Raw genomic sequence first — 13986 nt, forward strand, 5'->3', positions numbered from 1 at the left:
ACAACCCGTGGAACCTTCTCTCTGTTTTTCTCTCGCACCTTCTCTGACGAAAATACACTCTTTTTCCTCTTATCACACACACAAGAACTGAGCTTTAGCCATGGCGTCACCGACACCTAGGCTGGAAAGGATGAGGAGCACGAGGGAGAGAGTAGAGGACACACTAAATGAGCATAGAAACTACCTGGTTTCTCTCCTCTCCAAATATGTGGCACAAGGAAAGGGAATTCTCCAGCAACACCATCTGATTGCTGCTTTCGAGGCCATAGAAGATCACGCCCGCGACCGCCTCTCTGAAGGCCTCTTTTTAGAGGTCCTCAAATCATCTCAGGTAAGCAAGTAGACTGTTTTTTATTATTTTGTATAAAGTTCATTTTTTTTTTTTAGTTCATTGTGGCAGATTTAATATTATTGAAAATCATATAAAAATCGGATAAGTTTCCCTGAAAAAAAAAACCGGAAAAGGTAGGGGTATTTCAGGAAATAGGAAATTTCTTTCAGTGTAGAATTTTGAACATATGTGTAACTTTGCAAGAACTGTATACTTTAATCAGGCATAGGCAAATTGGTGTTTCTTTTATGCCAACTTCTTTATTCAATTTTTGTAGGAAGCTATTGTTCTGCCACCACTTGTGGCCATAGCGGTGCGGCCGAGACCAGGTGTATGGGAATATGTACGCGTCAATGTGTATGAACTAAGTGTGGAACAATTGAATGTTTCTGAGTACCTAAGATTCAAGGAAGAACTCGTGAATGGCTCGTAAGTGATAAAGTATCAAATATTACTTGATCTGATTGTTGTTGGATCATATATGGTCTAAGCAAGAATATTTGCATTCCACTTAAAAATGGAATGATGATTATAGTGGCTTTAGTATATATGTATGCTAATTGCAGTTGATTAAGATTTAAGAGAAAGAGTGCTATATAATGAGTGAGGCTATGGTACTATGCATAGTGCGGCTTGGTCTATACTATGGATCAATATCTTCGTTTCCAAAGTCCAGACAGTTGATCCTAACCGTTCAACATGATCTTCATTTCTAAAATAATCACTACTTTTGAATGGTCTAGAATCTTTAGATCACGTGATTTTCTACCTATCTAAAAAAATACTAAATTTTTTTTTAAAATTCGATCTACATGTGCATTTCATATGGAGATCATGTTGAACGGTTCCTATTCTCTGTTTGAATTAAAAAAATGAAGATATTGATCCATAATATGGACCAATACGCGCATGCATAATACCATAGCCTCAATCATATATAATTATTTATCAGAAATCATATAAAAATAAGTCCTATCGAAAATGTTATCTTAATTTTTAGTCCAAACATGATCCTTGTTTTCCTTCTATGAACCAAAGATTAAGTGCTTTTATTACTTAATTGAATCAATAAATTACATTACCTGATTAGACTTTGATTCTGACACAATATAAGTACATAACAGCTTGCATGATTCACATCTTCTTGAGCTTGATTTGGAGCCATTCAATGCTAATTTCCCAAAACCAACCCGTTCTTCTTCAATTGGCAATGGCGTGCAATTCTTAAATAGGCATCTCTCTTCAAGTATGTTCCGCAATAGAGATTGCTTGGAGCCATTGCTTGATTTTCTTCGGGCTCACAAACATAAAGGCCATGTAAGTTGTTTAAATTTATATATATGAAGTTTATAACATGCTCAATTTCAGGCTTAATTCAAAGTTAATATCAATTAAACCTTGAATAAGTTTCAACAGTGAAACTAGGTTTAGAGGACAAATATAAGTGGTTATTTTATTATCTCACCAAAAACATTACTGGTAGCATAGGGGGTTCCCAATTTTGGACAATTTAAAATCAATTTTAATTCAGCTTCACCTAAATCAACTTAGCACCGATTATGCAATTGGGGCAAAAGTTTTGTCCAAACTTGCATTAATATAACATTACTTGTTGCAATGATGCCTCGACAAATTAAGGTTGAGTTTCTCTATATCTGAATTTTTATAAAATGCATGTGGTGACTTGTTGTGTTACTCTTGAGTAGGTGCTGATGGTAAATGACAGAATCCAAAGTATATCAAGGCTTCAATCTGTTCTGTCGAAGGCTGAAGATTACCTATTGAAGCTTCCAGCCGATGCTCCCTACTCTCAATTTGCTAATCAGTAACACTTTAAACTTCCAAGTACTGTTGAACCTGCTGTTCTGTACCACCACCTATCATGGGAATTCTAAGAAATTAGTGGTACTTGGGAGTTTACTTCTTGTAGGAAATACTTAGTGTATGAAGTACAAGAAAGTACTTAGTACAACCTCGATTCTTATATATGCTTTTTCTTAAAGAAGACCAAGCATATATAGAACATAGATGTTTTTTAAAATATATTAAGACAAGGAATGTAAATAAACCCAGTAGTAAGGACTTTTTTGCGAAGTGGCTCTATCTGTAAATAAACCCAGTATTAAGGACTATTTTGCTAAGTGGCTCTATCTGTAAATAAATCCGGTAGTAAGGACTCTTTCGCTAAGTGGCTCTATCTGTGAATGTACCCAGTAGTAGGACTGCAGTTCTTATAGAACCCAGTAAACAACAATTTTACCACAACATGGTACACTAATCAAATTTCTTTACCAAAAAAATTTTAAATTGATCTTGCAAATAAATTTAGATTTCAAGAAATGGGCTTGGAGAAGGGCTGGGGTGACACAGCAGAGCGGGTCCTGGAGATGATCCATCTCTTATTGGACATCCTTCAGGCACCCGACCCATCTACACTAGAAACATTTCTTGGGAGAATTCCAATGGTGTTTAATGTTGTCATATTTTCTCCACATGGTTATTTCGGCCAAGCTAATGTTCTGGGCTTGCCTGACACTGGTGGCCAGGTACCTTAAAATAACATTGTTAATTCATAGAAATATTATAAATTTCAATGCATATTTACTTTTACTTGGCATTAATGACATAAGTCTGGAAATTCCAAATATTAAAACAAATAAACAATTAATGCAGATTTAAAAATAAGAAAAAAAGCTGAAAGAAATGGACTTGGGAAAATTAAGGAAAGGAATACAAAGTGAAAAGTGAAAATGACAATGTAAAATACCATACGATCCATAATAAATAGTACCATTTCTCTGTTTTCATTTACTTCTGCATTATACTTCGATTTATTAATTTATTTGCTGATGTATTTTGTGATATGGATGCAACTGCAAACTCTTGCTTAAAATGTGGTTTGTAGGTTGTGTATATTTTGGATCAAGTACGAGCACTAGAGCATGAGATGTTATTGAGGATGCAAAAGCAGGGGCTTGATGTTGACCCCAAGATTCTTATTGTGAGTTTGTTTGTTTGTTTGTTTGTTTTATTTATTTGTTTATTTGTTTACTTGTTGATTTTGCTACATTTCGTGTCAGTACATAACTTAGTTACTTTGCTGTTGCCTCATTGGTTTATTGGAGTCATTTTTGCAAGATCTATGCTGATTTCCTTTTTGATTAAATAAAGGTGACTCGACTGATACCAGAGGCTAAAGGGACAACTGTCAACCAAAGGCTAGAGAGGGTTAGTGGGACCCAGCACACATACATATTGCGGGTCCCATTTCAAAATGAGAAGGGAGTTTTACGCAAATGGATTTCGCGTTTTGATGTCTGGCCATACTTGGAGCGATTTGCCGAGGTATCAAATATATAAGTAATAATCAGAATTGGATGGTATCAGTTGCTCAATTTTATAACAAGTCCAGATTAAACCATACTCAAAATACCAACAATTAAGTACACAAAGTGAATGTTCAGTTGCTCAATTGGAGACCTAACGAGAAATTAAGAACCACATTTGCGTCATCTAATAATCCTTTCAAATCAAATGATGCAATCTTATATAATTACATGTCTTTGTATCCAGGACGCAATAAGTGAGATTGTGGCGGAACTACAGGGTACCCCAGATTTTATAATTGGTAACTACAGTGACGGGAATCTTGTTGCTTCTTTGCTCGCATACAAGCTCGGGATAACACAGGCATAATCTTAATATATATTCTTAAAAGGGACTAATTATCTATGTAATATTTGTCCTAACATTGTTTGTTATGCAATATAATGTAGTGCAACATAGCTCATGCATTGGAGAAAACAAAGTATCCTGATTCCGACATCTATTGGAAGAATTTTGAAGAGAAGTATCATTTCTCATGCCAGTTTACTGCTGATTTAATTGCGATGAATAATGCTGATTTTATTATCACTAGCACCTACCAAGAAATCGCCGGAAGGTTCTCTATTATTTGCTGTTACTTCTACATAATTACTATGATATTATCTTAATTGTGGTCTTATGAAATTGTTTATTCTTTTTCCATCAGTAAAAACACCGTTGGCCAGTATGAGAGCTACACAGCTTTCACCTTGCCTGGTCTGTACCGTGTGGTCCATGGAATTGACATTTTTGACCCCAAGTTCAACATAGTTTCTCCAGGGTCAGATATGTCAATTTACTTCCCATACACAGAAAATGAGAAAAGGCTTACCTCGCTTCATGGATCAATTGAGAAACTTCTTTTTGACCCAGATCAAAATGAAGAGCACCTGTGAGTAACTGAGTTCCTTTTTGGATGCTTCAGTGCACTACAATTATAATTAATAATTATAAATTGACTGAGTTCTCTTTGAAGCAACACTAAAATTAGAATTATAAATTGATGTTGCTTTTTATAACAGTGGCCGGTTGGATGATCGCTCCAAGCCAATCATATTCTCTATGGCACGGCTTGATAAGGTCAAGAATATAACGGGTCTGGTGGAGATGTTTGCTAAATGTACCCGATTGAGAGAACTTGCTAACTTGGTTGTGGTAGCGGGTTACAATAATGTGAAGAGATCGAACGATCGGGAAGAAATTCAGGAGATTGAAAAAATGCACGAGCTGATGAAGACTTATGACTTATTCGGCCAATTTAGGTGGATCTCGGCCCAGCTAAGCCGGGCCCGCAATGGTGAGCTATACCGCTACATTGCTGATACCCAAGGTGTTTTTGTTCAGGTAAAGTTCTTATGTCATTTGCCCCCATATGTGTAGAGAATCCGTTTCTTCCTTATGTTTATTCCCTTTTTGAAAAAAATTTAAAAATATTTGTTTATAAATAAAAATAGTTGTCTATGGTTAAAAAAGAAAGCAATATGTGTATTTGAGTTATATATTCTATTCGCTTTGGATGATAAATTATGATACAAAATTGTTCCCTATATTATGTTTCTACAAATGTAAATATGAAATTTCAAAATTTTAATAAATGTCACATCCCTCGCTCCCTCTGCTTTATGTTATGAGCCCTTTTGGAAAAGTTATAATGTTCCTACTTTATAGATAATAACATAGATGTGTAGTAGTAAACAAGAAAGATTTGACTTAATTTCATCTTTTTTATTATTGCTCCTTTCTCATAACAAATGAAATGAGCGTGCTTAAAGAATTTCTTACTAATATGAATCTCTTGTTAAAATTAGAAGTTAAAGGAACAAAGAAAAATGTATCGATATTACAAATTGTAAATATGTTGGAGCTGTGATGCCTCTAAATATAACCTGCATCACCTCCATATAGAAATAATAAATATGTAATAAAATTAATCCCAGTCTACCTTCAATTTTAGCCGGCGTTTTATGAAGCCTTTGGCTTGACAGTGGTGGAGGCCATGACATGTGGTCTCCCAACCTTTGCCACATTGCACGGTGGTCCTGCTGAGATAATAGTGCATGGCATATCAGGCTTCCACATAGACCCGTACCACCCGGACCAGGCTGCCTCTGTATTGGCTGATTTCTTCGAAAAAAGCACCAAGGACCCTGGTCATTGGAAGGCAATTTCTGATGGTGGTCTCCGGCGTATTTATGAGAAGTTTTATTTTTATACATTTTGTTGCATAATTGTGCATGTTACCAATTACCAATTGCAATCCAATAGGCAGTAAGTCGCTGCTTTACCTGTAGGTTCTGGGTTCTCCAATTTTCATTACAAAATAGTTAACTCTCCTTTTGTTGATTGAGGATTGGTAATTTGGCTATTTGTATCTTTATGATATCACTCTTTTGCCAATACCTCCTTTTTACATCTATATCCTTTTTACAAAAGAATTGTCATAAAAAATAAATAGGTACACATGGAAGATATACTCAGAGAGGCTGATGACACTGGCTGGAGTGTATAGCTTCTGGAAATATGTGTCTAAGCTTGAAAGGCGTGAGACCCGCCGGTACCTCGAGATGTTTTACATACTGAAGTTTCGTGATCTGGTATGTACTTCTGTGTGGTAACTAGGAGTGTTCACTTTTACCGTCCAATTAGGAAACCTCAGAATTAAACGTCTCGTCCACTCATTGTGAATGCAAAAGAATCTTAATATGCTTCAATATGAACAGAAAAAGAAAAGAATTACCTTTTGCATTGTTTTGTACCAGTTCTGTTTGTTGTTTTTTTCGAAATAATTTCTACATTTAACGTTTTATAATTTTCTTGTGATTTTAGGAAAAATCTGTGCCGCTTGTAGTTGATGACAAGCACTGATATATGGTAACTACAGTTGTAGATCATGTGGAATTTTCTAGATTATTCGTCCTGAAGCTACCTGGTTTGAACTAAATTTACACTTGTTTGTACATTATGCTAAAGTTTATAAGCCAACTTTTGGCTTTATATTCTAATTACTATGTGTTGTTATTAGATTGTCATAATGACAAAATGTCAGTGTTGCTTTGAGAAAGAGTAATAATAAATGAGAGAACTGTTTGAATATGGGCAGCCATGGCAGTTTGTTGCCCATGTCATGCTCAGACTTAGTAATAATAAATGAGGGAACTGTTTGAATCTGGGCAGCCATGGCCGTTTGTTGCCCATGTCATGCTCAGACTTAGTAATAATAAATGAGGGAACTGTTTGAATCTGGGCAGCCAGGGCAGTTTGTTGCCCATGTCATGCTTAGAATGAGTAATAATAAATGAGAGAACTGTTTGAATATGGGCAGCCATGGCAGTTTGTTACCTGTGTCATGCTAGAATGACATAATAAATGAGAGAACTGTGTGAATCTGGGCAACCATGGCAGTTTGTTACCTATGTCATGCTCAGAACGAGTTATAATAAGATAACTTTGTCAATCTGGGCAGCCAGGGCAGTTTTACCTATGTTATATGACATGCTCAGAACGAGTTATAATAAAATAACTGTGCGAATCTGGGCAGCCAGGGCAGTTTTTTTTTTTTTTTCTTTGGAAGTTAGTGGCTTTGAATGTCAACTAACAATTTCATTAATGAAAAACGTATTTGTAACCAGAGAAGTTTGTTACATATGTCATAAAGAGTTGGGGACGGTCCAATAGGCATCAGGTCAAATTTGATCCGATGTTCGATATGAACTGTTTGATCAGCATCAAGATTTGTGCTCCCTTGATTTGCATGGATCTTGAAGTTATATGTACAAATCTTGATGAAGATTGAACGGTTACGACTGGACATCTGACTGAATTTGTCTAATGTCTATCATATCGTTTCTTGTGTCTCTTGTGTGCTTAGAATGTTGTTTGGCAGCAGAGATTGTCGCGTGAGTGTCATGTATTATTTTTTATATCACAATTAATGTAACTCAAATTTTGGAGTTTAGATCAAGACCGTCTGATCTGCTTTGACACAAATACTAAAGGTACCAGTACATTCTACTTCAGACTGAATTAGTTTGGATTCTGATCAGATAGTCCATATCCAAACTCAAAATATTAGTTACCTCAGATGAGGATCTGAATTCGTGACATTAATGAGTCGTTTCTAAAATTAATTAATTTAGACAAATTATTGAAATTCAGGAAATTAGTATGACCTAAAATTAACTAAGAAAAAGCATGGATGCGGTATGTTAGTGTTATTAAAAGTATGACGCTTTCATACTTATCATATTTCTTTGATTATAATTAAGCAAGCTTTTGGATCCATTGCAAATGGAGATCGGTTACTTCAAAAGAAAAAATTAGAGAAATTATTAACTACATCACTTCTAAGATATTGAAGAAAACCAATACTAAAATACAAAACAAAATGAAAATTCCCAATTTAAAAGACAAATCTAATAAAGTTGATTTAGTGATGAGCTTCAAATTTAAAAACCAAATTGAGAATTAAAAAAAGGAATTTGTGAATGTTGATCAAGCGACGGTTTTTGATCTTATCCTAGCAACAAATTATTTGGACATTCAGAAACTATTGGATTTGATATGCAAAAAAGTGGTTGATCAAATGACAAATAAGTCTCCAGTGAAGATTCGCAAGATTTTTCATATAAAAAATCATTACACGTGATAAGAAAGCGGCAGTTCGCCGGGACACTAGTGAGCTTTTGATTAGAAATTTCAAATATTTTTACAGTGCACTAGCTTTAATGTAAAAGAAAATTTAATTGATTGAAGTTACACTATATATCAAATTCAAATATCAGATATTCAGTTTCATTTTCTTTTACTTATACAATTGCTCTGGCATCTGATATTTTGTGCTTTATTAAATTGTAGCTGCTAGAGATAAATGTCTGCTCAGTTTATTATTTTTTTATTGTGCTACTTATTTTGTGATATCTTTTTTCCTTGAATAAACTTAGCAAAAATAAAATAATAGTGCTTTCATCGCAACTATTTCATCTAAATTTCACAACAATTATATTATTTTTTTAATTAAAGAATTATGTAAGATATGAGTAGATAGTCAATAGGGAATATCGAATCTAGAAGCAAACGACCCATCAGGCACGAATCTAGAAGCAAATCGAATGAATATCGAATTATTAGAATTCAGCTAGCACAATTGTTAACTTCGGTTGATTTTGCGAAGCTGCATGTCTTGGTGTGCTTCACGAATGCGTATCCTCTACATTAACTCAAAAGCGAATCTTTTGAATTAAAGAATGTTAACCGTCTTATTTTAAACAGAGTCAATCCGGCTTCTGTCTATAATATAGGAAGTCCTTTAATATTAGTACATATCTAGTTCGTGCAAATTTTAAAACATATTGAATGATCGAGATGCATTAACTCAAAAGAGAATATGCAGAGAATACGAATTCGTGCTTCACAGCTAACGTATCCCTCTTATCAGGAACTAGTACCAAGGGATGCGTTTGAACTTTGAACTAGGTTGGAAGAAGATGAATCAAGATCATTTTAGTAGTTGTAAAAGATTTCAATATTTTCTGGGTTATTTTGTTGTAAAAATACTATTTCTTAATATGTAGCAGGCTCTATTTCGTCTGTAATTGGGTCTTTTAGCTATGCTGGTATGTTTCATTTGTAACTGGTACCGGATATTTGGTACCACACAATGACAATGTACTAAGTTCAGACACCAGCAGGAGCGGATCTAAAGTCATTCAAAAGGTGGTTAAATCACCCTATGATTTTAAAATTTTAGTTATGTACTAAGGTTTAATTTTATTTTATTTTTTTAAAACATTTTATATATAACTAGCCCCCTCATAAATATAATATTTCTACTTGTAATTTAGTGGTTAGAACTTAATTTGTGTTGGTGGAGAACTTGGGTTCAATTCTCACCAATCACAATTTGTTTATTTTATAAGATTTTTTAGTTCTGCCCCTGAACACTAGGATATTTTTCTGCAACAAGTAATATATTATTTTTTTTATTTTTGTCTGTCAATGACAATTTAATTGCAATCAGTCGACCACATTTAAATCTCAAACCAATTCATGCACTGTTTATGAATTGAATTTTTCTTTTTCTTTTGAGAAGCATAGTTTGAGGTATATATTTTCAATAATTTTGTGGATTAGTTTTCTAGTAGTTTTACTTTTTATAATTCTAGATGAAGAAATGATTATAAATTATTTAATATTCCGTTGTTTTAGATAAGATTTTCATGATCACATGCTTTTTTTTCCCCAAGTAAAAATCTTTCCTTTTGGGTATATTAATTTAAAAAAAAAAAAAAAAAAACTAGACAGAGGCTGATATTAAATTGATTAAAAGAATTGGGGATATCACAATTTATTCAAAAAAAGTCAGATTACATAAATTAATGTGTGATTGTCATCAATTTGTCTTATGAGCATAACCTATCAAAATAACAAAGAGAGAGAAATAGCCCTTTCATAAAATGTTTGGATTACAAACATATACATCATCCAAAACAAGTTATCATGGTTGGTTAGCGTTATTAATAGTATGATACCGGTCATACTTTTCACATTTCCTTTGGACTATATTAATAAGTGGCTTTTATTATGAATTTTATCATTCATGAGGATTATATACTTGCACTATCTCTCTAGGATATTGAAGGAAACCAATCAATTAGACAAAGTGAAAAATTATGAAGGTACGAAATATAGTATATATACGAGTTCGTTCCTTAAATATTTATTATATTTTTTTTAATGTTGTTTGGGGTCTTTTTTATTAATATTTTATTTATTATTTTGTTGAGAGGGGGGAGACACAAAACACATTAATTATTGTTGTTATATATACTTTTAAAATGCTTTAAATTGAATTTTATATTGACATCCATCAAGAAAAATGATAACGATACATAAATCTGAGAATCTAGACATATGATTTACAAAAGATTGGTAATATAGGAGGATCAATGGACTTAAATTGACATATGTTTAAAATAGACCTCTTATTATTTTGATTTTTAAACCAAAAGTAATCTAATGAATGTGTTTCGTTGTGATTATATGTTATAGTGTTGCATACACCGTCTTATAGAAGATAATCATAGCTCTCATACAGGAGCAAAGCTAGCATGTACCAGGGGTATGCCTACGGCCTACTCCTAAAATTTTTTTCTTTTTGTTTTAGACCGACTACCTTTTAATTAGACTTGCCTACCTCTAAATAATTAAATTGCCTACCTCTAGCCCATAACCCAGACAAGAGAGATCGTTCCAAAAAAAATAACCCTCCTCCGCTCTACTGAGAGTACTCGTCCAAGTGTGCGATACGTGAAGGCGAAAGGATCGCCACTACGCAAAGTTGAAGGATCATCACCAATTTGCCGCTTGTGCCAGCTAATCGCCGCCTGTGTACTCTCAAAAAAGGTTTTCATTATTATTTGTTTGTTACTGAAGTCAATTTCCTATTTGATTTATAGTAAGGCTTCGTTGCTAACTTATTTTTCAATCAAAATCTGGAAGTCTGAATCAAGGTTATTGATATTTGACTTTTCTTGATATCAGAGAAGAGATATGTTTCATCTTCTCAGTTTTTATTTTATCTATCTCAATTCTCAATTACTCTAGTTCTTACTTCATTTTTTATTTTCAATTTTGAAGGTCATTTAGCACCATAAGTTCCTCTCTGTCTTTCACCACTAGTATCGATATCAAAAGATAGTTTTTCACTGCTGCATTGTTTTGAATTGTCAAGAGGATGAAAGAAAACAACTTTGATGAAGAAATTAATTTTCAAGAAAGAAAATAACAAAAATTAAGAAGTAACAATTATAAATTGTAATGAATTTATAGCCATACATCTGTATTATATTTGTCAACTTCAATGATATTTCTCTTATTTTTTTTTTACATACTCATATGACAGAATGTGGTTTATAGTAAGCAGTCATCTAAAGGTTTATATAAAATCATATTTTATTAGTTTCATATGAAACAAAATATGTTATTTGGTATAACAAATGTAATAATACTGCTTCGGAGTCAGTATTAGCCAACATTTTTATTTTTGATGGCTTCTTTGTTATTGGACTGAGAATTATAGTAGCAATCATAAATCAAGGTAGTTTGAAGAATTTACTGTCATATCAAATTCTACAAGGCTCCTAAGTCACTTATTAACTCTAATATTCTATTGCAATAATCTAATCCATTCTAGTGTGAGCATTGGCCAAATGTTACAGTAAAAAAATGCTGTGCTTTTATTCATTAATTTATCTATTGTCGTAGTTTTGAATCTCCCTCGAGAGGCATTCAAACGTTACAATAATACATTTCTACATTGCACATTGCTGATTCATACTCTTGTATTATTGTTTAAACTAGATTTTGCTGCATGCCACAACTATTTGTGACAAAATTCCTAGCTTGGCCACTGCTCTCATATCCACATCATACACTGGTGAGATTAACAATATTTGAAGATCATGATGTGGAAGAATTTGGTTATAACTTAATGATAATGGAAATGCGATCTGATTCACTCATATAATTTCTAAATAATTTGTAAACATGATGTTAGATCATTAATTGAACGTTGGATTTATACGTAAAATAATTATTTATTGGATAATATTAATTTTATGTCTAATTGAAAGTGATCAATACGGTTAAAGATTATTTTAAACATTAATGCATTATATAGGATATAGACATTTGATAGGGGTGCAAACGGATCGGATACGGATCTGATACGAATTGAATATTCGTTTATTTATAACAGTGAATTTCATTTTTTCATAATATATATTTACTATTCGGATAAGAATAATTAAAAAAAATTTAATCATATTTTTATACATATCCATACATATATTCGGATATCCATATCTAATTTTCAGATACGAATCCATATACGGACGGGTAATATCCTATCCGTTTGCACCCCTAATGTCATTTGATGCATGTGTAGAACTCAAGGAAATATTCATTTTTATGACTGGCTGAAATGAATAATTATCAAATATGATGATCAAGGATTCTTTTAGCTTAATGATTTGGTTTCTAAAGTTCCACCATTTTTTCATTAAGTTATTAACGGTAGACCCATTTTGGGAAAATTAAATTGAGCAATTTAAAAACACAGGTACCAAAATAAAATAAAAAATGTATGATGCTTAAGGACCAATTCAGTAATGTACTTATTTTTGCAAACAAACTTTTAATAGAGTTTTAATACTAAATATTAAGTTTGCTATTCGTTCATATATGTAATTATATTTTCTTTTTTAAGAAAAAGAATAATTCTGCTTTTTAATTTGAATAATTTAAAATTTACTGATGAAATCAATTCGCTACTATCATATGAAAAAAAGTTAAATATGTATGTTCATTTAAAAAATTTATAAATAACTCTAGGCTCTATCTTAAACATAGAAATAATTGTTAATATACCCATTGAAATATTCTAAATTTGTCAATGAAAACAGTCAAATTTTATATCTAACAAACGACTTAAATTTCTTAGTTCCCATTTTAAATGAAGATAATTGTTGTTATATCTATCAAAAGCTTTTTAATATCCAATTTCTCCTGTCAAAACTTAAAAAGTACTTATTTCCCTTCTAAAAAAAACTTTTCTCATTTTCCCTTTCTTTAAATAATTTTAAGATAAAGGACTACTTTATCATTCTCTTTAAACAAACACATTCTTATTGTCCAACTAAATCAATATTCTTTTGTATGATAATTAATTAAATGTTCAATGCTAAAGTACAAGTTTAACTACTATATTTGTATTGATGGAAAAACTGAGTAAGCAATTTATTTATTTTAAATTAAATACAGATTTAAAAGAAAAAGTTATTCTAATCAATCAAATAATAGTTTAAATTGAATTAAAGAAAGAAAAAAAATGGAAAAAAAAGGTATTTGTTTTTAGTGAGAAAATAAATAATTTCAGATTTCAATAAATAATATTTTTAGTGAGAAAACTATTATTATCATCCTATTATTTATTGCCACGTGTCCTAATTTCGAACTAGTGAACTCAACTGAAACATGCCTCTGTTGTTCTGTATGTATGCCATGGTTAATTGAGGCTCCAGCCCTGTCTTTAATTTTTATAATAGAACAATGCCGCTATCAATTATTAATGGAGATGATATAAATAGCATGATCTCTCTGACTTCATGTAATGGGTTGTTGAAACCTCTAAAATGAACCGTTACATAAATAGACAGACATGCTAAATATATCACTTCAAAGTTGAAAGCCATGCTAAATCGAGTGCCAATCCTCTGAGATACCTCAAATTT

General features: G+C 32.4%; 1 protein-coding gene across 3 annotated transcripts; it reads left to right on the plus strand.

The window, feature by feature from the left end:
* LOC144555572 (sucrose synthase 4-like) lies at nt 1–6800 on the plus strand. 3 transcript variants are annotated; one of them, XR_013512062.1, is made up of 14 exons: nt 1–331; nt 609–760; nt 1456–1648; nt 2038–2156; nt 2661–2877; nt 3237–3332; nt 3503–3676; nt 3905–4021; nt 4108–4274; nt 4365–4589; nt 4720–5041; nt 5652–5871; nt 6153–6291; nt 6524–6665. XR_013512062.1 is itself a non-coding variant. In XM_078303959.1 (14 exons), exons 1-14 carry the CDS (start codon nt 101–103, stop codon nt 6560–6562), a joined length of 2436 nt encoding a protein of 811 aa, XP_078160085.1. In that variant the 5' UTR covers nt 1–100; the 3' UTR covers nt 6563–6800. The 3 variants fall into 3 exon arrangements, 2 of the variants coding, with proteins under 2 accessions (XP_078160085.1, XP_078160086.1); XM_078303959.1 differs by having other exon boundaries at nt 5652–5896; nt 6524–6800; XM_078303960.1 differs by lacking the exon at nt 6524–6665 and having other exon boundaries at nt 6153–6292.
* The last annotated feature ends 7186 nt before the right edge of the window (nt 6801–13986 follow it).

The sequence above is a fragment of the Carex rostrata genome, chromosome 6, assembly GCF_964058835.1.
Source record: "Carex rostrata chromosome 6, lpCarRost1.2, whole genome shotgun sequence".
NCBI lineage: Eukaryota > Viridiplantae > Streptophyta > Magnoliopsida > Poales > Cyperaceae > Carex > Carex rostrata.